This window comes from Peromyscus leucopus, chromosome 7, assembly GCF_004664715.2.
Source record: "Peromyscus leucopus breed LL Stock chromosome 7, UCI_PerLeu_2.1, whole genome shotgun sequence".
In the NCBI taxonomy this organism is placed as follows: Eukaryota; Metazoa; Chordata; class Mammalia; order Rodentia; family Cricetidae; genus Peromyscus; species Peromyscus leucopus.
The window spans coordinates 67,281,425-67,307,568 of record NC_051069.1 but is presented as its reverse complement, the minus strand read 5'-3'; the positions used below and the strand labels follow the sequence as shown (position 1 = coordinate 67,307,568).

Genomic DNA, 26,144 nt, shown 5'->3' with positions numbered 1-26,144 from the left:
TATTAGATCCCCCAGAACTTAATTATGGATAACTGTGAACTACCATGTGGGTGCTGGGAATCGAACCTAGGTCCTCTCTGCTCAAGGGACCAGTGCTCCTAACTGCTGAGCCACTTTCCCGCTTGTGAATGCTACATTTTGCTGTGGGCTCTACAGCTGCCATATTAGCAGTGTTTACCTTTCGTTATGTTATGCCTATAAACGTTACATTTAAAAAAACTACTTATAATAAATCTTTTTACAAAATAAGTTGTTGGGGGGTTTTGTTAGAGATAGGATCTCACTCTACAGTCCAGGCTGGCCTAGAACTCACTATGTAATCTGGGTTGTTCTCAAACACAGCAATCTACAGACCTCAGTTTCTTGAGCTGCAATTATAGATGTGAGCCACCGTACCTGGCCAGAACATGTGTATCTTCATAAGGAAGTTAGAGCTGTAGTCCAAAGGTAAACACTAACCTAAGTCAGGCCATGGTTACACTGTGATCTCAGAATAATGTGTCTAATTCATCCAGCACACACCTCTTAGTCAACCACGCCATCTATCAACTCTCAAGGCCACAGACAGAGTCTGATACACTAGTCCCAGGCCCTTTTCTGGATGTCATGGCCAGGCCAGGTGTGGTGTCTTACACCTGAAACGCCAGGACTCAGGAGGCTAAGGCAGGACTGTCCCGAGTTTGAGACAAGCCTGAACTACAAAGATCCTGTCTTTAAAAAAAGAATGCCATGGAGTGGGGTGGTGCACGCCTTTCATTTCAGTACTCAGGAGGCAGAAGCAGGCAGATCTCTGAGTCGAAAGCTAGTCTAACTACATAGCAAGTTCCAGGGCTACACAATGAGACCCTACCACAAAAATAAATAATAAGGACATAAATAAAATTCAATTGTAAAAAAAAATGGCATGGCCTTCAAAGAATGTTAATGGAGAATGAACAGTTAGTTAAGTGAGACACTGATTCTCAATCTACACATCAGCATATACAGAAAGGTCACGGTCCTTGTCAGTTTTCACCATCGTCCGGACACAGCCTAAGAGTCACCTGAGAAGGAGCCTCAATTGAAGGATTGCCTAGATTAGTCTATGGGGGATTGTCTTGATTGTTGATATGGGGGAAGGGGTAGACAGCCCCCCCTGGGTGGCACCACACCCTCAGCAGGTGCATTAGGAAGGTAGGTGAGCATGAGCTCTGTGTGAGCCAGTCAGCAAGCAGTTCTCCTCCGTGGTTCCTGCCTGGCCCCCCTCAATGATGGACTGCAACCCATAAGGTAAAATAAACCCTCCTCCCCTAAGCTGCTTTTGGTCAATGTGTTCTATCCCAGCAACAGAGATGAAACTACAATGGTCACCATTCCCAGAATTCTGTCCAGAAACCACTGGGTAAGTAGTCCTGCGTAAACACACGCAGCCAAAGCCAGGGTGATAGCTCACACTTGCAACCCCAACACCTGGGAGGCTGAGGGCTCACCTGGCCCCCTGGGCTGCTGAGCAAGCCTGCGTCTTGGTCAGGGTTTCTATTGCTGTGAAGAGACACCATGACCACAGCAACTCTTACAAAGGAAAACATTTAACTGGGGCTGGCTTACAGCTCAGAGATTCAGTCTATTGACGTCATGGTGGGAAGCATGACAGCACGTGGGTAGACATGGTGCTGGAGAGGTTGCTGAGAGCTCCACATCCGGACTGGCAGGCAGCAGGAAGAGAGAGTAACACTGAACCTGGCTGGAGCTTCTGAAACCTCAAAGCCCACCCCCAGTGACACACTTATTCCAACAAGACCACACATACCCCAGAAAGACCACGCCTCCTAATGGTGCCAGTCCCTATGAGCCTATGGGGCCATTTTCATTCAAACCACCACAACCACTGTCCCAAAAATCAAAACAAACAAATGAATATAGATATCTTCCACAAGCAGATAAATACATCTTTAAATTGACAAGATCCCACAAAATGAAGTAGAAGAGGTTGCTGATTTTTTTTTTTTTTAAGGCAGAAATGTTCCTGGCAAGATTCAGAAGGAAAAATAGCAACAGATCCCAGAAGCAGAACTGTAGCCAGGAATAATGTAAGCTCCAGCAGCATTTTTAGTAAGTGTAAGATCCACCGCATGGTTAGCCTGGCCCTCCTCTAGGCTCAACTATGAAATGTCTACTACAAATCTACCAAAGGTATGCCACCTGTTTAGGACTCTGGCCGTCCCTGTGAAGGGACAGGCAGAACTTGGTCGGCCACTCCTGAGCAGGCACTATAGATGGTCTTCACACTACAACAGGCTCAAGGAGGAGAGTGATCTTGGAAGAATCCAACACAGCCATATGACTGTAAAGGAGAGACGAGCCTGACCGTAATTTTGCCTGACTCTGAAACCACAGACATATTGCCAGGCTTAAAATAAGGCTCTAGGTCTAAGAGACTTAAAATACCTAGACCAATTAGAGAGACATCTTACAACAGGCTAATGAACAAAGGAGAAATGAGTAATTAAAATAGATAGAACCCAACAGGACAAAGACGCAAGCACAAAGACCCGCGTTCAATCCCTAGCACCCACACACAAGCCAAAACCAGGCACAGAGGTGCATGCTTGTAATCTAACCAGACCAGTGAGATCCTCTGCTTCTAGACATGAGATAGTGACTGAGAAAGACAGCTGTAACCAGAAGTTTCTCTCCTGCCCGCTGGTCCCAAGTAACCGTTCAGAGGCTTAATATTAATTATAAATGTTTAGTCGATTCCTCAGGCTTATTATTAGCTAGTTCTTACATTTAAATTAACTCATTTCTATTAATCTAAGTATTGTCATGTGGCCGTGACATTACCAGTTTGCTGACATGTTGTTCCTTGGGCAGCTGGATGGTGTCTCCCAGACTCCGCCCTTCTTCTCCTGTATCTCTGCTTGGATTTCCCACCTGGCTCTATTCTGCCTTGCCATAGGCCAAAGCAGCTTTATTCATCAACCAATGAGAGCAACACATATTCACAGATACAGAAGGACATCCCACATGAGACAGACAATGTTGACCTCTGGCCATACACATCTATACATACATGTACCTGCACATATACACACACGAGCATATTTACAAACACACAAAACAATATCATCCCCCAGGGATGGGTACTATTCGCACAGGAGAGTGTGGACAGAGAGAGGTTCTAAAGAGAGTAATACCATGGTGACACTGCATGATGGAGTCTGGCCCCCACCGTAAAACATTAAGCACAAAGAAATTAGATATGAAGGATGAGGCCCCTTAGGAAAGGCCTTGAAAAACCAGATGGACTAGTGTAGAATTGAGATAAGTGACAGAGACAACTAAAGGCCGCTTGGCCGGGAGAAATATAACAAAGTGATCACGTGAAAAACTTGGATGGCCAAGGGCAACAGAATGATGAGGGGAACAGAGAAGGAAGCTTCTCATTCATTTGCTCCCCGGGCAAACATTTGACGAGGGCTTACTAACAGGCATGGAACACTAACTACAAGGTGGTGTCAGTGCTACAAGCTGCAGGAAGGGAAGGGCAAGGATTAGATTAGATGTAGAGGGAAGGAGCTGTAGGAAACACATTTCAAAGGTCTTGATGACTCACGGATACAAAGGATGAAAGGAAGGATGGTTAAAGATAGCCAAGTGCTTGAAAATCGAAACAATCCTCAGCTTTATTGGGGACCTTAAAAAGCTATGGGGAGGGGGAATAGAAGAGCAAAACCAAGAAAAGTAAGTGAAACTCCAAACGGCCAGCTCCTCATCCTGCTAACAATTACCATGGCATATAGGGAAGAAACTTCAGTAAGAAAAGTGATTTCTTTGTGACTAGTATAAACGCTCAGTTCCCTTGGCAGGAGTCTGCCTACTCAGGCAGGCTCCATGGACCCTACAGCACACTCCTCCATGATCAGAAACTGGTTGGTCTCACTGACAGCTGAGGCTGCCCTTCTTCCCACCCACTTACCAGTGTGACTCTGAAGAAAGGGAAAGGCAAAGTAGGAAGGAAAAAGCAGGAAGTGTTAGGGGCCACTGTAAGGTTGCACCTTAAGAGGCAGGGGCTGACCCAGGATGTCATTTGAAATAAAAAAAAAAAAAAAAAAAAAAAAAAAAAAAAAAAAAAACTCCCAGCACATCCTGGGTGCTGGTGGCACATGCCTTTAATGCCAGCACCAGGGAGGCGGAGCCAGGCGGATCTCTGAGTTCGAGGCCAGCCAGCCAGAGAGTTCCAGGACAGCCAGGACATCACAGAGAAACTCTTTATGGAAAACCCCCAAACTCCCAGCACTGTCCTCAGTTCTACTCTGACTTCCCAGTGTTCCACAGTCCTAGGTCCCTGGGAAGGACGTAAAGAATCTACTGAATTACAGTGCTTTGTTCAGAAACTATTTCAGATGTGCATACTTATGCATATATTAACTCCTATCACAGTTGGGCATAGAGTCAAGACACGGATATTTCAAATAAGGTGTATGCTGACCACACTAACTGAAAGCTCTTTTCGATTTTATATGATGTAAGGGCACCATTCATTATTGGGACACACGCTGAAGCTCCAACTCACCAGGAAAAGGGTGAAAACTGCTAACTATTAAACTCCTCTTACTACAAAGAGTGTTGGGGTCAAAATTATAAAACAAAAACTGTCAACAGCTCAGAAATCCGGTCCGGTGTGCAACATCCAGGGTAGATGTCCTCAGCCTTAGCGAAAGCTACTCTTCAATAAGTGGAAATGAATACACGCCTCTGCAGAAAGACACATTAATTTTACCTCTTGTACAAGCCATAAATGCTAGCGTCAAACTTTTAAAAGGTTAACACCACAAAACAAATGGTCGTTCTGAAAATGAAAAAAAAAAAATCTTTCAGTATCTTCCTCCAAACATCTGGTTGGAGTGTAAGAAAGAAATCAGAGAAGAAGGAAATCTGGAGGAAAATGGTTGCGAGTAAGTGTTGAGTATTCTTGCTCAGACCCCTGTGGGGCTGCCAAGGGCCTAGTTAGGCAAATGGTAAGCCCAAGTCGTCAGCACCGACCCACCCGCATCCCCATCCGGATCCCCCGACCCGCCAGAGGTTTCAAGTCGCCTAGGATGCTCCACTTCTGCAGACTGAAAGGTAAACACACCCATCAAGAGCCCTGGGGTCGGGAGTTTTCTCGGCAAAGGAGTGAGACCCAGAGGACCGCGGGGTCTACCCAGAAAGCCGCAGTCCCTAGCCTTCCTGGCTGTGAGTTCGCTCGGGTCAGCCGGTACCGCCCAACACCCAGCGACAGGTCGCGGCGCAGCCCTCCAGCCCCAGCCCCACTTACTGGCAGCGATCGCAGCCCGGCGGCGCGTGCACCAGAGCGGGCCCGGCAGGCAAGGGTAGTGGGATCGGAGCGGGCGAGCCCCGCAAGTCCACACCCGGCAGCGCGTGGCATCCAGCAGGCACTCGCCGCTCCGCGGCCTCCAGTAGCAAAACAAACAAAAGGCAGAGTGGCTTCTAGTGGGGACGACCGGCCGCTTTCCCTGGAAAAGCTGCCCTGCAGCTCCCCTCGCTGGCCCCGCGCGGCCCTGCACCGCGGTCATCTCCCTGACGCTCGGCAGAGGGCAGCGCTGAGCTCCCGGGCCCCACCAGACCTGCCACCTGCCAGGCTGGCTGACCCAGCACATCCAAAGAAGGGAGCCCTGCTGAACATCTTCCTGCTTGAATGTAAATCAATGCGATTGAATTGTAGACTCACAATGTCTCAAAACAACAAATTTTGGTGTCTGAAGTTAACCACGGTAGAAAAATGCTTTCAGCGTTGTTGCAACTTAAGTTTGAAAGACTGAATGGCTACCTTTCCATGTGGGAAATCATCCGGATGCAATCTACAATCTCCTTTCCACACAGCTGTAGGAAATCTAACCCTACTTCCGGTGGTTCTCAACCGAAGGGTCCCTACTCCTTGGGGAGAGAGGGCATCTAAGGATGCCTAAGACCATCGGAAAACACAGATATTTACATTACGATTCATAACAGTAGCAAAATTATAGTTATAAAGTAGCAACTAAAATAATTTTTCCACAGAAGGAACTGTACTAAAGGGTTGCCGCATTGGGAAGGTTGAGAAACACCGGAACAAACTCACGTCATTTAACAAATAATAACAATTATATTGTAAAGTGGACGTGGTTCTGTACACCTTTAATCCCAGCACTCAAGAGGCAGAGGCAGGCAGGTCTATGTGAATTCTGGGTCAGTTTGTTCTACATAGTGAGTTCCAGGACAGCCAGGACTATGTAAAGGAACCCTGTCTCAAAAACCCAAACAAACAAACAAATAAATAATAAAATTGTAGACGTCCCCTTAAATCATCTTAAGGGACAGCTCTGAAGCATTTTGAAAAAATCCAAACTACCTCTCAACCCCTGGAATCCACTGTTCCACAGGGGTATCCCTAGAAGTTAGTAAAAACAAATTTCTGGGCCTCACCCCACAAGTTCCTGGGGTAGTTGCTGCAAGTCTGGAGACCCACACCATTCTAAACAACACTATTTTATCCAATGCATCAGTAACCCTTTACACTGTTGGGTTTTTTGTGAGTTTAACTCCCCCGTTCAGGCTTGGCCTTGACACTGAGATGGTGGAAGTGGAAAGGTCAAGAGTACAAAGCCACTGTGGGATATACGAGAGCTTGTCTCAAAAATAAAATAAAATAATCCCCAGCTCACCACCATATCAATTTCCTTTCATTACTTACTTCTGAATCCTAAAGACTGAAGGTAGTCTTTCCCCCACTCCACCCCACCCCCGAATTTACCAAAGCTCCAATCACTTCCTCCTTTTGCTTCTGTTGAAACCTACAAGATGATAGTCAAGTTCCCGTAGGCTTCTGTCAACATTTATCTACCTCTCTGCTTAACTCTGTGATAGCCAACCCATATGGCAAGTGAGAATCACAAATCATCATCAGTGAACATAAGACATGAACATAATTAGTCACACGGTGCTCATAAAAGGCAAACTTTAAAGTAACTAAAATGATTACATTTAGTCTAATTTAATGGTCCAAGCCAGTCTACCTTGTAAATAGGGAAACTATCTTGATCTACTTTTGGTAGAGGTCCATTGGGTTACTAAATAGCTTGGATTAGTAACTCTGGGCCTTGAGAAATTATAACCCTGTAAATACATGTTGTGGTAATAAAAACCAGTGATGAGGGCTACTGGATACAATGGAGTCCAACTGAAATATGAATCACCTGCCGTGAGTTCTAATTGTACTTTAATGAAACAGGAACTCTCACTGTGAAGCAAACAGCGTTTCAATAAAGCAGGTACGCAATTTCTCTTCACAAATATTTATTTTATTAAGCTTTACTATTTTCTTAACTTGTTAGAAGAGTAGAAAACACGTGTTAATTGGCCAGCCTACCTTGAACATTCAACACTTGCAATGAAACTGACTAGTTCTGAAACTATTTCAAATGATTCTTCATTTGAAAACTGATCTTTATAATTCCAATCACGTCTGTTATACGCTGTGGAATAATCCTTCTGTAGGCTGGGAATATGTATTAATCTCATTGGTTAATAAAAAAGCTGATTGGCCTATAGCAAGGCAGAATAAAGCTAGGCGGGAAAGCCAAACTGAAAATGCTGGGGGGACGAAGGGCAGAGTCACAGAGACACGAGCAACCACTCAGGGAACAAGACATGCTAGAGGACAGGGAAAGCCATGAGCCACGTGGCAACACATAGATTAGTAAAAATGGATTAATTTAAATGTAAGAGCTAGTTAGTAATAAGCCTGAGCTATTGGCCAAGCATTCGTAATTAATATAGAAGCCTCTGTGTGTTTAACTGGGACCAGGCAGTCAGGACAGAAAAACTCCGGCTACAATTATAAAGCATTTTTTTTCCCATTTAAAACCTGATTTTAAAGGGATAACTGGAAGAAAACATTTCTCGGAAGGCCTATGTTTTAGAGCCTCCTTTTAAAACAAAGAAAACTATTGAATTTTTGGCCAACATTGAATATAAAGTAGTTTTTTTTTTATACGTAGTTAACTTAGTGTACAAATAAAAACATCCATAGAAAAGGGCTGCTCTAAAACATAGGATTTAGGCAAGACATGTCCACTGGTGTAATAGCGGCATGGAGGTGATAGGTAAAATCAACTGCTTTCTGATTGGCTCTGAGACCTGCTCCACAGGAAGGAATTCATGTCTGAGACAGTAAACCTTGTCCAAGTCCATGGCTCAGGAGGTTAAGGTCCTATGGAGGAAACCCATGACTTGTTTTACTAGATGGACACATTGCTAAACTGCCTTTTAAGTATTTGTTTATACCCAGAGATTAGCACTGCTCTCAACCTTACCTAGTCAGAGAAGTCTTCTGCAGTGGACAGCAGTTAATGCAGAGACTCATCACTGGTCAAAGTGATGCTGTTCAGAGGTCAAGGAACAGGTTCCTTTTCTCTGCTGATTAAAGAATTAAGAAGCAGGGAGCTGGAGAGACAGTTTGGCCATTAAAAGCACTTACTGCAGGCCAGGTGGTGGTGGCGCTCACCTTTAATCCCAGCACTCGGGAGGCAGAGGCAGGTGGATCTCTGTGAGTTCGAGGCCAACCTGGTCTCCAAAGTGAGTGCCAGGACAGGCACCAAAGCTACACAGAGAAACCCTGTCTCGAAAAACAAACAAACAAACAAACAAACAAAAACACCAAAACAACAACAACAACAAAATAAATAAATAAAAGCAGGTACTGCTCTTGTGGAGGCCTGAATTTAGGTTCCCAGAATCTATGTGACCTGGCTCACCAGTCACCTGTAACGCCAGTTCCAGGTGATCCAAACCCTCTGGTTTTCTTGGGTCCTCTCACACATGTGGTGCACATAATCTTATACAGGTGCACACACATATAAACACAAATAAAAGTAAGTCTTTTAAAAAGAGGAATTAGCTGTGTGTGGTGGCGCACGCCTTTAATCCCAGCACTTGGAAGGCAGAGGCAGGCGAATCTCTGTGACTTTGAAACCAGCCTGGTCTACAGAGTGAGTTCCAAAATAGCCAGGGCTGTTACACAAGATCCTGTTTAAAAAAAAAAAAAAATTAAAAAGGAATTAAAAGGCAGCAAAGAAATCTTGGGTAGTCCCAGCAGAGCCATCATATGATACTGAGGAAATTGAGGTCCCTTCCTGGGGTTCTTAGTCTTGTTAATAAAAGAGTTTAAAAATGGACACAAGCAGAAGCTCAAGAACAAGGAAAACTCTAAGGCTGGTGAGCTGTAAACCATGAAATGCCAGGAGGAAGAGAACAGAGCAGACCAGCAGCCACATGACAGGAAGGGAAACTTTGGAGAAGGAGCAAGGAAGCTTTTAGTTAGGGAGTTTAAAAGCATACTTAGGCTCTGGCTAGAATCTTAAAGAAAAAGGCAGAAAGAAAAAAAAAAGTCTTCAGGCAGACCTGAACAGACAGACCCAGGTGAACACTTCATGCTGGCTTCTAGACAATGCACTGGAGGTGGGAATCCTGGGAAGGAAAATTACAATATGAACCCATCTTCCTAGGGGTGGTCCCTAGCCAAGTCCCCTGACCTATCCCACTAGATTAATTCTTAAGGACAGTCTCCATCTAGAGGTGGATTCCATTAATTACAAAACGGTGGCACATGCCTTTAATCCTAATGCACGCCTTTAATCCTAATGCACGCCTTTAATGCCCACTCTGGAGGCAGAGGCAGGCAGATCTCTGAGTTTGAGGCCAGCCTGGCCTACAGAGTGAGTTCCAGGTGAATACACCACAGAGAACTCCTGTCTCCAAAAACCAAAAACCAAAAAACCCGATGAGAATAAGCGACAGTGCTCAGCCCTAAATGGGACATCTATATCCACTCCCCAGCCCCCAGCTCCCGCAACATCTAAGAAGGTGGGGTGGAGAGAATGCGGATGGCGGGGTGTGCTCTGAAATGCTGCTTTCTGGACACGACAATGATAGTTGTACTCATTAACTCACTGCAATTATGATTATTTTTACAAAATCAAACCAACAAGACCAGGCAATTTTCCAGCAGGCAACATTAACTGGACTCGGTGGATGACAAACTAAATCAATAAGCAACATACAAAGGATTTGCAATTTCTTACTGTAATCAAGTTGCACCCTTCCCTTTTACCTCCATTTCTTTGCCGAAGACGTGCTTCATTTATGAGCTCCAGAATAAAGTAGCACAATAAAAATTTAAATTCTGTGAAGTCGGGTGAATGTAGAGTCCTGGTGGTTAGGTCCTGACACTTACAGAAACTCAATAAATGTTGTCTAAATGTCTGTCAAAGGCTACGAAGCCCGTAAGTTTTGCTAGCATATGCCTGTAGGTGAAAAAAGTTCTAAAACGTGCAATCCGAGTGCCTTCTATTGACGTGGAATCGGATGTTTGGGCTTTAAGAAGTGGCACAGGGTTGGGGGTGGGTGGGTGTTAAGTTCCGGCTCAACGTGGACCTGCCGACTACAAATCCCAGCGTGCCTCGTTGCGTCGTCCCCCTGCAGGAGTCGGGTTTCAGGTCTAGGAGAAGCACGTTCTTTCCCCCGTTGTATTGTGGGATCTGTAGTTCGACGTGCCTTGCGTTGGCTGTTACCACTCTCCGGCCGCACACATGAGCGTATGTTTTCCTCGGTCCAGAGTCTGTGGGGTGCAATGACGGTTGGGTTATTACTCTTCCCATTCCGACAGGGCACCCAGTGCCCAGGGCGCCTAACCTACTGTTCCCTAGCGTCCAGTTATGAGGATCGACTCAGGGGGCTCTACTCCACACTCAGGTCCAAACATTTTGAGCTAACGTCTGCTTCCTCCTGCCTGGGTGGCCTCAGAACCAGACAAGCGGGTTGAACGAGGCCGGGCAGCCTGGCCACGCGGAGGGCTGCACACAGTAGGGCCATCACCTTTGCCCGCGCCCGGCCGCTGCGAGCCAAGCAGGCGACCGCGGCGGCGGCGGCGGCGGCCGTGCGCATGCGCATGCGCGGCGCGGCGGCGCAGTTTCCGCAGCCGAGCAGGCAGCCCCGTCGCTGCGTCCAGCTCGCTTGCTGTTGGGCCGACGCCGCTCCGGTCCTCGCTCGGTGCTCGGCCTCCGCTGGCGACCGGCGACCCCTCCGCAGCTCGAGTCCCCGGCCGCCGCCGCAGCGCGCCTGCCCCGGGCCCCCTGTCCCGCGAAGATGGCTGCCGTACGCCGGGCCCGCAGTTACTGCCGCTGCCTGGTGCGCTTCTCCGACCGAGAACTCTGCTAAGCCCCGCTGCAGCAGACGGGCAGGAGTAGACACCGGGCAGCCGCCAGCCCTCCTCCGGGAGCCGGGCGCGGGGAGCCCCTCGACGGGGCCGGCCGGCCGGCCGCCAGCATGGTAACCGCGGGAGGTGGAGGGGGGGTGGCGGGCAGCGAGGGCCGGGCCGTCGGGACGGGGAGGAAAGGCCCGCTCCGGCGGCTCCAGGCTGTGCGAGCAGGGAGTGTGGGGTCTGAGGCGAGCGCTCCTGGTCTCTGCACGAGGGAGGTGGCCCTGGCCAGCGGAGACACTTGTTGATTGCTCCTCCTCTGGCAGCCGGGCCCACAGACGATCTCTGCGTCTTCGGGAGCCCCGAGTTCCGGACGCACGCCCCCCGTGACTTCAGTGCCCGGGTGTGATGATAGTGGCCGACAGTCCTGGCAGACTTGGAGGGCTCCCTCCGGGTCTAATTTCGTGGTAGCCGCGGCCTAAGCCACTTCTCTGTGTGCAGGTGGAGAGACTGCGCTAAGCCCCATCATGTGTGGCAGCTCAGGTCTCAACGGGACTGTTGCATGGAATATCCCGTCTCTGCAGTGACCAAGAAACTCATCTCCGGCTAGGGCTGAATGAACTGAGAATGAAAGATACCAGACTGACTAGACCACTCAAGTGGTTGTCGTTCCTTAAGTGAATTGGCCGAAACGATTTCTTTTGTGCAGCTAACCTGGCGCACAGAAGACGCACTAATTGATTATTCTTCTAAACTTTGAAAAGTAGTTCTCTGACCAAGATTAAGCCCTTAAACCTTCGTATTTAATTAATCCCATTTGTGAGGAAACTTACTCAAATATACAATGATGCTTGAGTAATTTTCAATTATGAAAAAAGTGAAAATTTCTTAAACGCCTATTTATTTCAAGTGGCACTGAAATTGACCAAATGTAGTAAAATCCCAGATCATACTATCAAAAATCAGGTTAACAGTGGATTCTGTTATAATACAGAAACTCAGGGAAAAGCCTGTCTTATTACAGGTTTCCTATTTTCTTATTTTTGAGATAGGCATTCTGTATTTTTATCAACTATTTTTTTTTTTTTGAGCCTGTTACTAGCGTGGCATGGTGTGGATTTTGGTACAGTACCAGATCTTCATTGTTACCAAACCTATAAAGTGTGATCTATGATAAACTTTTAATCATGGAATGTCATATCTGAAAAGACCCAGAAATAATCAATTTTCTTTATAGATCTCTCTCTCTTCTTAAATTAAATTGTTTTTAAATTTGTGTGTGTGAATGAGTATGAGTGTATGTGTGCTGAATAGTTTTACATCAACTTGACACAGGCTAGAGTTACCTGAGAGCAGGGAGCCCCAATTGAGAAAATGCTTTCATAAGATCCCCTGTTGTGGGTGGTGCCATCCCTTGGCTGGTGGTCCTGGGTTCTATAAGAAAGCAGACTGAGCAAGCCCTGAGGAATAAGCCAGTAAGCGGCACCCCTCCTCAGCCTCTGTATCAGCTCCTGCCTCCAGGTTCTTGCCCTGTTTGAATTCCTGTCCTGATTTTCTTCGATGATAAACAGTGATGTGGAAGTGTAAGCCAAATAAACCATTTCCTCTGCAAACTGCTTTTGGTCATGGCATTTCATCATAGCACTAGTAACCCTATCTAAGACAGGATGTCATGTATGTGCAGGTGCCCACAGAGGCCAGAAGGGGGTTCCAATCCCTTGGAGATGCTGTGTGCTGCTTGGACATGGTTGTTGGTAACCAAACTCAGGTCCCCTGGAAAAATATCAAGTCTTCAACTGCTGAGCCATCTCTCCAGCTCCACAGTCCCTCCAAAGAAAGGAGGAGATCATAGTGTGATTGTGTATATCTTATGTCTCACACTTCCATTCTTCCTAGCATTCAGGAGTCCCAGGCAGGAAAACCACATGAGACCTTGCTTCAAGGAACAAAAGCTCACTAGGCTGGTGTTTTACCAAGCATCATGGAATGTGTTTGATCCTAAAGGTAGCAAAGGTGACCAAGATGTGTTCTCTGCCTTCAGTATACTCATTCCACTGAAGGAAACAAATCATTTCAATACAGAATTAAGGTAACAAAAAGAGAATTGGGAAAAGCTGCCAAGATGAACCTTCACCTGAATCTCGAAGATAAGTCGGAGCAGCTAAGTGAGGGAAATGGTAGTCCAGGTCCAGAGAGCAAGCAGCACCCTGGTGTGAGCAGGAAAAGCTCTTCAGATCAAGTTAGCTTAGTCTGACTGCCAGGCAATAGCTAGAAGGCTGTCCTACAAAAAGGATATTCTGCTGGACTCGGGTCCTCTCTTATTAGCTATGCTTAGGGTTTGCAGTGATAAATCGACTCTTAAAAAAGAGAAATATGTTTCTCTGTGGGATCCATGCATTTCAGAGTCCCTGATGTATTTCCTAGGAGATCAGTTTCTTATTACAACAGAATACCTGTGATCATTTATAAAGGTTCTAGAGGATCAATTCTGGGATCCAAGTGGTTCCATTGCTTTGAGCTTCTGATGAAGCAGCACATCCTGGCAGGAACACGTAAATGAGGAAACTGTCCACCTCATGAGCCAGGACACAGAGAAGAAAGAGGTCCCACAGTCTGTCTCAAGGATTTGCCCCCTGTGACTCAAGCACTAGCCAGATCCTACAGGTTCTCTCAATGTCCAGGAGTGCCAACCTAAGGACCATGCCTTTTACACATGGACCTTTTGGGAGACAGCTGTCCGAGCCCTTTTATCCAAACCCAAGGTCCAGACTTAGAACAAATGCTTCTTTCGTTTATGTCTTCACTGAACCTTTACAGAGCACCAAGCATTTCACCCTGTACCGGCTAGTCAAGTGTTACTGACCCCTGCTTTGAGCTGGTTGCCTGAGATAAGGTGTGAGCAGAGCTTGTTTATGTTATACTGTTTGTGGTGCAAGTGTGTCTGGTTGCTCTGTTCAAAGATCTATGGTAATAAAACCTTTTCTCTCTTGGAAATAACTTACAGTTAAAATGTCATTATGCGGCGTGGGGCACGCTTAATCCAGCACTCGAGCAAGCCTATAAGTGCTCTGAAAGCAACACAAGAAACCCTCTCAAAAACCAAAAAAAAAAAAAATTGCTATATAAAAGTTGCTGTCTTTGGAACTACATGGAATTGCTTTTTTTTTTTTTTTTTTTGGCTTTTCTTTTTGGGGGGTGGCATGTGTGTATGAAACTCTGCATACTCCCCTCTGCATGTGTGTGAGGATACTAGGGACAAGAACATTGGTTTTGGTATTATCCCTAGCTAACCTTCAGTGTCCTTTCCCACATTACCACATTTCTGTGTAGGGCTGCTCACATTGAGTGTTGAGCAAGTTCCCCTTGCTGATAAGTTATTAGCTAACAGACTGGACTGAGGCAATACTTCATTTTCCTGGGAAGTAGGATTCATTTTAGTCATTTAATTTACTGAAACTAAAAGGATACAATGGAAATAGTCAACAGAAACATTTATTAGGCCCAAAGCTACATACTATAATTCAGTCCACCTTTATTCTACTTGCAGCCACTCCAATGTGAAAGATTGGGTTTCTCATAGAGAGAAAATAGAAGAGGTTGCTTTGGTTGGGATACAGCTCAGTGGCTCAGTGGTAGAGTACTTGTTTACCATGTGCAAGACTCTGGACTCAATTCCTCAGCACTGAAAAAAGGAAAAAGAGATGGGCTTCCCCGCCTGCCTGCCTGCCTTCCTTCCTTCCCCTGCCTCCCTGCCTCCCTCCCTTCCTTTTAAAGACAAGGTCTCACTGTATACTCTTTCACTGGCCTTTAACTCAGTATGTCACCAGGCTGACCTTGAACTCAAGGAGACTGCCTGCCTCTTTCTCCTGAGTCTGGAGATTAAAGGCATGTGATACCATACCTGGCTGAGATATCATGCCCTCTGAAGTTCGAGCCCCTGAATGTATATCAGTCACCCTGTGGGTGCTGGGAACGGAACCTGGGTCATCTGGAAGTACAGAATGCTCTTAACTGCTGAGCCATCTCCAACTCCAAATCTGAAGTCTAGTGGAGTTGATTCTACAGTATTACAAGAGTTAAAGTACAAATTTTCTTTCATTGGTATCATTTAAACTTACCAAAGTAGATCATCTAGAGAGAAGCAATTGTATTTCGTTGGCATGAAACATCACAGCCTCTATAACGTGCTGAGCTTTGTGAAACACAGAATTGTTTTGGAAAGTTTTTGCTTTTAGTTAGGCTGAAATAATTGTATTTGGAACACTGGTGATAGGACTTATGGCTGCATTTCAGGACACTTGGGTTCCTGCTGGAAAACGCATTACCTGTGAGGTGGTCTTCAGAGAGCCGTGCCGACTTACCAGACTTTATTCTATTTCCTCTCCTAGATCCAGGCACAATTTATAGAAAATAAGAGGTCAAAGAAACATTTACTGATAGCAAATTCTAGATTCAAAATGACTTGTTTGTTTCAAGACAGGGTTTCTCTGTGTAGCCTTGGCAGTCCTGGAACTCACTATGTAGACCAGCTGTCTATCTCGAACTCACAGAGATCCTTTCTGTCTGCCTCTGCCTCCTGAGTGCTGGGATTAAAGGTGTGCACCCCCACTGCCCAGCTCAAAATGACTTTTGGATGAGCGGAATTGATATTACACTTTTGGGAATAAAATTTTAAGATTCATGGTGATACTAACACTCCTGTGGCTTAGAGTAGAGTATATGCTTTTCAGACTCATTTTCCTTTGGAAATAAACAGCAGGGTCCTAATATTGTACAGCCTTGATATTCAAAGTGGGTTCCACAAACTCAAAGGTGTGGTAGTAGTTAACAGTTGTTAACAGTTAGTGAACAGTTGAGTAGATCACAAAGGGAAACTCATGTTTGCCAGTTTCTGACATTGTTCTGCTTTGTTCTCCTCAGGCAGAAGCGGAGGAAGATTGTCATTCTGATGCTGTCAGAGTGGGTGATGATGAAAAGGAGAGTCCCGCTGAGAGAGACCTGCAGGTGTGTGTCTTCAGTTCTGTTGACAGCTGGTCCGGGTGGGGAGCATTTGTCAGCTCTTTGCATGGAGTTTAGCTGGACTTTCCTATTCTGTTTGTTTGTTTGTTTGTTTGTTTGTTTGCTTTTTGTATGTAGCCTTGGCTATCCTGGAACTTTCTCTATAGACCAGGATGACTTCTAACTCAGAGATCTGCCTCTGCCCCCAAGTGCTGGGATTGATTAAAGGCATGAACTACCAGTGTCTGCCTGACTTGGACTTTCATATTCTTTATAGCATACTTAAACCATACCTTTGCTGTAAAAATAGATATCAATAACCACAGCTTTGGAGTTCAATATGTAGTTTAAATTTTTTTTAAAAAAAAATAACTTTTATTTATTTGTGTGTACATGTGTGTGCCCATGTGGAGGTCAGAGGATAATTTGTGGGAGTCATTTCTTTCCTTCCACCACATGGGTCTCAGGGATAGAACTCGCATCATTAGGCTTCTTGGGTCGTTAGGCTTAGCAGCAAGTGCTTTTACCCACTGAACTATTGCTTTGCGCCCCAGAATGTAGGTTTAAAGTATTCAAAATAATACATAGGCATGCCTCAAAACTCATAACCTTAAATAACAAGATTGATCACTTAAGAGTTTAAAGTCTGTGCATAACAAAAGGCATGGTAAAGTTGAAAAAAATCACTAGAACAACTGTTTGCCTTGTGGACAAAGGTTTAGAATCCTCAGTTATAGACTATGTGCATAAATCAGAGGAACAAAAGACAGAAAGGTGAACGGGACAGTTAATGGAAAAATATGAATGGCTGTTAAATATTTGAAGACATAATAAGCCTCATTAATAATTTAACTGGTTTATGGAATAATGTCCAATTCTGTCTGGACTGTGAAAACACACACATTCCACTTGAGATTATAAACGGCCATTATTTTTCTGGAGGGTACACAAGCAATGTGTATCAAAATTAAAAGTATGCATTCCCTTTTGATGCAACAATTCTCCAGGAGATTAAATCTAAGGAAATAACAGGGAAAATGAGTAAATATACTGGTTCAAAGATTCCTATCATAGCATTACAACATATAGTAAAGTTTCACATGACCTAAATATCCATTACTTGTTCTAAGGAATGGTGCTACCATAATCTGAAATACACTGTAGCCATTTACAAGGATGACATAAATCTTGTGTATTAAACTCAAAATTACTGTAATTAAACTGATTATTGAACTTATAGGTATTATAATACTTGTTTATTTGGTACATTTCATTTAGTAAATAATGAATGCAGCTAAAGATTCTGCAGGTCAGGTATAACTGTAACATGTTAGAAAAGTGTGGGAACCAAAGTCCTGTACAGAACATTTTTAGAACATTTGTAAGACGCCTTTTCAAAAAGTTAGCCAGAAACAATAGACACGATTCTGGTAAAAGTGGCTCTCTTCTGGAGGAGAAGTTTACTGGTTTGAGCTCTCACGGGGAAAGCAGAATAGAGATTGCTCTTCAGGGCACCTAAGAGTCAGAGCCTTGCGAGGGAGGCTGGGCGAGGGAGACAGAAGAGGAAGAAGCCCGTCTGTAGTGCAGTCTTAGTGGACTGCCTGAGCTGGTCCTGTGGGCCTCTGAGGATAGATTGCCCTCACCAGGAGCCAGGTCATTACGTGGGGAGCCCAAAGGGGGTGTGACCCTGCTGAGGCAGTACCCAGCTGGGATGATAACTTGGCTGTTTTCAGAAGTTGGAGTAACAATTTCTTCCTTAAAGGCAGTCTACCACATAAGGGCTTGACTTTTTCTGTGTTTTATATTTAAATGATCTGTTTAGAAGGATTTCCTTTTTGGAGTCTAGAATGTTTACTAAAAGAGAAGGACTTTGGGCTGACATAGAAGTTTTTTGGAGCTTTGTAATATCTACTAGCTGTCCATTATTCACAATTGTTCAGCACCATATAAATTCAGCCCCTAATTCAGGGCTTATATTTTCAATTCTAATTACAATTTAATTCTCCAGTATTTTTAGGCTTTTTGTTGTATAGACAGACTTACTTTCAACTGATATTTATTCTTTAAAGTTTAAAGCAGAAAATGATTTTTTTAAAAGTACGTTTATCAGGAATTTGGTTAAGAAGAGAGTGACTGTTTTCTGGCCTTAGAATTACAAGAATGTACATTGAAGTAGATTCTGGACATATTGCTAAGTCACTCCAGAGTTGTACTACCTGCTCTTGATGGGTCCCCAAATATCCTTTTGTTACAGGCACAGCTCCAGATGTTCAGAGCTCAGTGGATGTTTGAACTTGCCCCAGGTGTGGGTTCCAGTAATCTAGACACTCGGCCTTGCAGGTCAGGAAGAGGCTCCATACTGAAAGCAGCTGCAGACACCAAAGGGAGGCAGGAGCTGGCAAAGGAAGAAAAGTTAAGTGCTGAAATGCTCTAACAAATTCACTCTCTTTTGCAGCACATAGAGATTTTTCACTGGCATGATTCATCATTAGTCAACTCTGTTGATAGAGATGTGTTTGTGAAGGAAAATAATGTTTTTCTGAGTGGAAAATTTTTTAACCAGTATTCCTGCTTACCTATTCTTTACAACTTCTAACTGTCTGGGGTGGTGTTATTACTATGGGCTTGGTTGTGATGTGATGATATGTCCCCAGGAGCCTTGGGCGTTTGAGTGCGTGGTCCCTAGTGACACTGTTTGGAGAGATGTTGGAGAAAGCGTGTCTCTGGAGGGAGCTTTGAGAGTTTAAAGACTCAGCCATTTCAAGTTTGCTTCATGCTTGCCATTAGATGTGAGCCCTCAGCTTCCTGTTCTTGCAGCATGCCTTCACTCCATCCCCCATCCCCACCCCCTACCCCTGTGGACCTCAAACTCAAACCTCTGGAACCATGAGCCCAAATAAAGCTTTTCTTTTCTAAGTTGCCTTGGTCATGGCATTTTATCACAGTAACTAATACAGCCTTTTTTTCTGTCACCTAACATTTTCGTGTAATGGTTTGTATTAATTTATTGCCTCTTAAGAGTCACCTAGTCTCTTAAAAATGGATGCCTGGAATTTACAGCAGAAGCCCAAAAAGGCAGAAGTGGAAATTTCTAAATACTCTTGCCTTTTCAAAGGATCTTTGTTTGGTTGGGTTTTTTGTGTTTGTCTTGAGACAGGTTCTCATTCTATAGTCCGGGTGGCCTGGAACTCACTGTGTAGGCCCGAGTGGCCTAGAACTTACCCTGATCCCCCTGCCTGAGCTGCCTTATGCCTTAGCTCGTCTCACTTGGCGCTGGGCTCCTGGCTCTTTGGGAGCTGTAATTGGGTGTTTTGTTATATTTTAAACTGAACATGTTGTCATGTTATGTCAGTCATTTCTGTATCTGGACAGTTTGTAGCTGTTCACACTGGACATACTCTGCATGCTAGCTGCTTGCCTGACCCTGTCGCTGTCCTCTTACATGGGGGCTGTCATCTTCATGTCACCGCATCCTAGCAGGGTGCTCCTCAGAGCAGGAGTCTTTATGAGGTAGTATGTTAGCCTTTCTTTTTATGATTCATAGTTTTTGTGTCGTTCACATAGAAGAGCCACCTATGACCCCAAGATATTTTTCGTTTCCCTGAAGTTTTTTTTTTTCAATAGTTTTATATTTTTGCATTTGAGTTCATAATCCATTTTGAGCTATTTTTATGTAAGCTGTGAGGCTTAGGCCAAATCCATTGTTTTGCTTTGGATATATAGTTTTTACAGCATCATTTGAAAATGCTGTCTTTCTACTATAAATGTACTTTCTATTTACTTACTTATTTTTGTATAGGGATTCATGAAACCCAGTTTGACCTCACATAAGGATGATCCTGCTGCCTCTGCCTCTCAAGTGCTGGGATTGAGGTCTTGTGCCACCATACCAGTTTGTCTACTTACCATACAGATTTTCAAAAAAAAATTTTTTTTTTCACCTTTTTATTTCACAGGCTCGAGAACTCTTCCTGAAGGCAGTAGAAGAAGAACAAAACGGAGCTCTCTATGAAGGTAAAACCCTACTTCTGAATTGTAGCTCATTAGTGATCCGTGTTTTCTTGTGATGGAATTTATTGGGAATAGAACATTCTCCTCCTTCTACTTGAAATTATATTTTTAAGTTAAAAACAAAAATTAGACTAGGTACAGCAGTCATTCCTGTGGCTGGAAGATCCTTGAAGGTTTGAGGCCAACCTGGTCTACATGAAGAGTTCCAGGCCAGCCAGAGTTACATAGTAAAGACCCCTTTTCATAAAAATAATTAGTTAAAATAAATGAATTGTATATAATTTGTTTCCAAAATACATTGCAGGGCAATATTATCATATTTGTAGGATGAGTAAAATAAATTTTCTATATTTAGTTTTGTATTAGTTATTCATTAATAAAATAAAAATCATACTGTGTTCTTTTCACGTGTGAAAATATTTTGGATTCATGAAATACAAAGGATAAAATCAAAGAACACGTAGGTGGTCTTTCTAAGCTTAACTTTACATTTTACCAAAGGCAGGTGCTACAGCTTTTGTCTCTACAAACCCTACAGAAATGCATTAGTAAAATGGAGAGGTAGCTCAGTGGTGGAATCCTCACCTGCTGTGTGTAATGCATGACCTAGGTTCTATCTCCAGCAAGGAGCAGGGTAGATAATGTACACATAAGAAGAGTGATCCTTTCCATATTAAGTTTTTTTTTTTGGTGGTAATGATAGTAATTGGGGCATGAAAAAAAATGTTTGAGATTAAGTTCTTTGAAAACACATGGAAAATAACATCATTTGAAGTTACTGTATTTATTTGGAAATTTCTTCTACTGATATTTTTATCCATATTTTGAGTATCTAACTGGTCAAGTCCCTTATGTAGTCTGCATTAGTTTGTGAGGCTTCACTCTGTACTTAACATATAGTACTAGACTCAGAGTGTGGAAACATTACAGAATATAGCAAATTGAATGAACTAAATCCCAAAGGAAAAGAGCTAATCAGCTTCTTGGGTTCCAGATTCCCGTGGGAGAGAGGGGGAGTGCCACATCTCTATAAACTGCTTACCCACAGGAGTTATGAAAAGCAGGATTTAAGTGGGGCATAGTAGTGCATACTGTAATCTCAGTGCTTAGAGGGCTGAGGCAGGAGGGTTGCCACAAGTTTGAGGCCAATATCAGCTATATACTGAGTATACAGGGCCAACCAGGGAAACAAGACCCTGTCTCAAAGAAAAAAATAAAATAAAACAACAAAAATGAGTTTTATGAGTCTAGAGAGATGCTCAGCGGTGCTCACAACTTCTGTAACTCCAGCACCAAGGGATCTGACACCCTCTTCTGTCCTCTTGGGCACCTACACATATATAGAAATAAAAAATAAAATGGGGGAAAGTCCAGGAGGCCTCAACCTTACACAAAAAACTACAGGAAACTAAGGTATTCTGAGAATGGAAGAAAAGTCATCCCCAGATTGGAGTACACCAACACCAAGTAGTCAGCCCTGAAAACATACACACAGGTAACATACAGCCTGAGCAGGTTTTATGTAGGAATATATATGTATCTACATGCACATATCTCTATATATGTTAACAATTAATTAAAAGAAAGAGGCCATGAATTTGAAACAGAACAAGGAGGGGTATATGTGAGGTTTGGAGGAAGAAAGGGAAGGAAAGGGAAGGAGTAAATGTTATATGTATAAGCTCTAAAAAGTAGAAATAAAATATTTCAAATAAAAATAATAATACTTAAAGTTTTTTTTAGCTGAGTAAGGGCACACTGGGGTAAAGGAAATTGGATTGGAAGGATGAATTGCAAATCTCTTGATTATACCCAGCATTTCATTTTCTTCAACTTTGTGACACAGGAAAAGTTCATCCAGAAGTAATGATTCTGAGCCATAACAATTGCATTAACAAATGGAGTCCCATAAAGAAACACCCACATAGAATCATGTCTAATGAGTCAGAGAGGGTGGGAAAAACATGGGAAGGATGAGAAGATAGTCCCCCAACCTGTTAACCTTGAGAGGATTGGAACCTGAGCAGCATAGTTTGGAGATATGTTTGTTCAGTGTGCTACTGTTGCATGTTTGAAGTATTCAGCTGTTCATAAAGAAGTGTGCCAACCACAGGTAAGGGCAATCAGAGTAACTGACAGAAATGTGTGGCCATAGCTAATTCAGCTTATCTCTTCTTTTAGCCATCAAGTTCTACCGTAGGGCTATGCAACTTGTACCTGATATTGAGTTCAAGATTACTTATACCCGGTCTCCAGATGGTGATGGCATTGGAAACAGCTAGTGCGTATATAATTTGACAGACAGTAATGCATAAAGTTTATAAGTTAAGCACTTTTTGCCATTCTGACTCTGAAGCTGCTAAGAAGGTGATGCTGATTCTGTTACTGTTGTGTTTAGTGTCTCCATGTTTATAAGTAGACTTACTTAATTAGAGAAATTTTAAGAATTACATCTACATTTTAAGTAGATGTAACAAACATAATGTGATGAAAGTTTTTAAAATGAAATTGATGATTATCGAAAAGAATGAATTAAAGAATATATTTCAACCTTCAGAAATCTGAAGTGGAAAGTACTAAAATGTGGTTAGGTTAGTTGATAAATATATTAATTAATGCTTGAAGGTGGTGGTAGGTGTATAGAACTTCATTATATAAGCCTGTGTTTTAATCTTTTTGACATTTCAAAAAAAGGCATCTCATTAGGAAAATGCTGAACTATAGTGATCTCATTCTCTTAATGTATATAGATGAGTGTTATTAAACCTGTCAAATAGCATTGCCTAAAAGCATAGGTGCAAGGTATAAGCATTGAGAGAAATCATGTTTCATTGTACCTGACAGCACTTCCATCAGTTAGGAAGAAGCATTATGGTTTAAACGGAAAAAAGATTAAGAGTATATTTCAAAGCAATGCTTTTTTGCAAGACAGTTACAAAATTCTTTTGACCTAACTTCCCTCCAAAGCCCAACTTGATGGCATTAAAAGCAGAGGTGTTTGTGCCTAGGAGGAAATGTCAGGTTCAAATGGGCGTTACAAGGCTAGGAATATAGCTCAGTTAGTAGTGCTTCCCCACATGCACAAAGCCCTGGGTTCGATCCCCAGCACCGTGTCAAATGGGTGTGATGGCACCTGCCCATGATCATAGCACTTGGGAGGCTGAGGAAGGGGATCTGTTTAGCATCATCCTTGAATGTATAGTGAACTGAGGAATAGCCAGAGCCACGAGTCCCTGTCTCATTAAGGGATGGGGAACCAATACATAGAGTTTTATTTTGTTTTGTTTTTTGGCTTTTTGTAACAGGGTTTTACCGTGTAGCCCTGGCTGTCCTGGAACTCACTTGGGAGACCAGGCTGACCTCAAACTCACAGAGATCCACTTGCCTTTGCCTCCTCAGTGCTGGGATTAAAGGTTTGTGTCACCACCACCTGGCCCATCACATAGAGTTTTGCTAAGGAATTATTCGCTACTTTATTATTTGTTCTGTCTTGAAATAATACAATTATATTTTTCAGTATGTATGCTTATTGCCAATGTTTCTAATTATTTTAAGTTAGCATACAAAATGATGTGCTTCATCTTGGGGTGTGTTCGTGTGGTGTAATTCAGCTTTGTTCTTTCTCCTTGCTTGCTGGTCCTCTTCCTACTCCCAGAACCAGTGTTTCTTAACAAAGAAAAATCAACATTTAAGAGTTGGATAAATCATATTATAGACATCCAATGAAGTCAGTATTAATTGCCTGTTTAAATTTTTCAGCTCATAATACTGTTCACCAAATTAGAGTTAACAGTGTAAAGTAGTTCATACTCAAACGAATCATTTGGGCTTTTCCTAAATCATCTTTGAGTTTGGATGGAGTTATGTAGACATGGATCTTAGTCGGTTTTATAGCTATGTGCTAGGTGCTTTAAGAAAAAAACGCAGCCTGGTGGTGGTACACACACCTTTAATCCCAGCACTTTCAGGGCAAAGACAGGTGGATCTCTGAGTTTGAGGCCAGCCTGGCCTACAGAGCGAGTTCCTGAACAGTCAGGATGGTTACACAGAGAAACTCTTGTCTCAAAAAAGAAAAACAAACAAAAACACTCAAAAAAAAAAAAAAAAAGAAAGAAAGAAAAAATGTGTTTTTTTTATAGAAACCCAGATGTTATGGGCACTGTATAAGGATTCAGTCAAATTTGTATTGCCAGATTCATGGGGTTTGTGTTACCAGATCTGTGAAGTTCTAAGGATTCTGTTTTGGGAACAATTCCACCCCCGTTGAAGTTTTTTGTTTTTGTTTTGTTTTGTTTGATTTGATTTTTTGACACGGGGTTTCAACACACCTGTGTTGAAGTTTTATTAGATGGGCCATTGAGTTTATCTAGGGCCAACCATATCTGCTTTCAGTATTGTGAAATGCCCTTCCTGTTTTCCTAACTCCATCCTCCTGCAAGCCTTTCTGTAACTCTGATCATCTTTAAGGTTAACTTCCTCAAAATGGAAAACTAAAACAACCTTGCAGCTATACATCTGTAAATGTTGGTAGATGATTTGTGGATCATAAGACTTGTTCAGATTTGATATTTCACTCTTTAGGGTAGTGTGGACAGATTAAAGCAATTTCTTTAGAAAACTTAGCAACTCAAATGGCATCTGCATTTTTTTTTCATACAGTCAGAAGGGATTTTGGATCACTAAGTAGGGGCTGAAGATGTGGCTCAGTGGTTAAGAGTACTGACTGTTCTTTTAGATGGCCTGGGTTCAATTCCCATCATCCACATGGCAGCTCACAACTGTAACACCAGTTCCAGGGATCCGATCCCATTTCTGACCTTTGGGGCTCTGCATGGTGCACAGACAAATACCCCCCCACACAAAAAAATTCACTAAAGAACTTATACAAAATTTTCAAATTGTTTAATTTTTTTTCACTAACTCATAAAATCTCTACAATTAAACTAATTAAATCTCAATGCCTGAACCTAAAAATCCTAACTCTTTGGATAATTACCAGAACATTTTTGTTTGAACAACTGGTATGGTGCTTTGTAACAAGGCAGGACACACATTAGCACATCTCTTAAAAGTAGTAAGAAAGTTTGTTTTTTAGGTGAGTTTCTAAAGACGTTTTGAAGGTGCTGTGAACAAACAGGTTTTAACCTGTGTGCTCTTATGGCCTGAGGCATTCAGTGACTCACATCCTCTTCATTTCAGCATTGAAGATAATGAGGATGACAGCAAGGTGGCAGATCTCTTGTCGTACTTCCAGCAGCAGCTCACATTTCAGGAGTCTATGCTCAAACTGTGTCAGCCTGAGCTTGAAACCAGTCAGACTCACATATCAGGTGGGTGGCTTCTTGGTCGTTTTCACTCAGAAACACTTGAACTTTGGTGTAAAGTCAGATAATTAGTGCCCTACTTCCAGATGTGATAGGCGATCTAATTATAATAGAAATAGCTATAGATGTAAATCTGTGCTTTCAGAATCTGAAAGAACAGAACTGGTGATGCAGGAATTTGGGATGACATGCTTTTTTCATTGAAGCCCTTTGGAAACTGGAGGAACATGGTGTCAATAAGCACATCAGGCAGAGTGTACAGTGGTCACGATAAGGCAAAGTTTTCAGAAGTTACATTTTCATATAACTGTTTAAAAATTTCTTAAATGAAAATAGCTTTAGTGTTAACTGTAGGCAGAGTTTTTCTGCTGATGAGCTCTGTCCCACCAGCTGCTCCCAAATAACCACACAGAGACTTAATATTAATTATAAATGCTCAGCCAATAGCTTAAGCTTGTTTTTAGCTAACTTTTACAACTTAAATTAACCCATTTCTATTAATCTATGTGCTGCCCTGAGGCTCATTTACCTCATCTATGAACTTCCCATTCTGTTAGCTCTCATGGTGTTGCCTCAGATTCTGCCCTTCTTCC

The 26,144-nt window shown here is 43.1% G+C and overlaps 2 protein-coding genes across 4 annotated transcripts in view; one reads left to right on the top strand and one right to left on the bottom strand.

The window, feature by feature from the left end:
* Positions 1–10,899, bottom strand: part of Cilk1 (ciliogenesis associated kinase 1) — a 68,786-nt gene extending 57,887 nt beyond the window's left edge. The window contains exon 1 of one of the 2 annotated variants that reach the window (XM_028862614.2): positions 10,133–10,899. The gene's annotated coding sequence lies outside the window, so the exon portion shown is untranslated. Of the gene's footprint in view, positions 1–5,299; positions 5,388–10,132 lie in introns of those variants that run through there. The other variant, XM_028862613.2, reaches the window with a different exon arrangement.
* The window catches only part of Fbxo9 (F-box protein 9), a 32,711-nt gene continuing 17,164 nt past the window's right edge, over positions 10,598–26,144 (top strand). The window contains exons 1-6 of one of the 2 annotated variants that reach the window (XM_037207796.1): positions 10,598–10,616; positions 16,139–16,222; positions 18,471–18,629; positions 20,173–20,230; positions 22,409–22,508; positions 25,427–25,557. In XM_037207796.1, the coding sequence (XP_037063691.1) occupies positions 10,611–10,616; positions 16,139–16,222; positions 18,471–18,629; positions 20,173–20,230; positions 22,409–22,508; positions 25,427–25,557 (538 nt within the window). In that variant the 5' untranslated portion in view covers positions 10,598–10,610. Of the gene's footprint in view, positions 10,617–10,983; positions 11,350–16,138; positions 16,223–18,470; positions 18,630–20,172; positions 20,231–22,408; positions 22,509–25,426; positions 25,558–26,144 lie in introns of those variants that run through there. The other variant, XM_028862612.2, reaches the window with a different exon arrangement.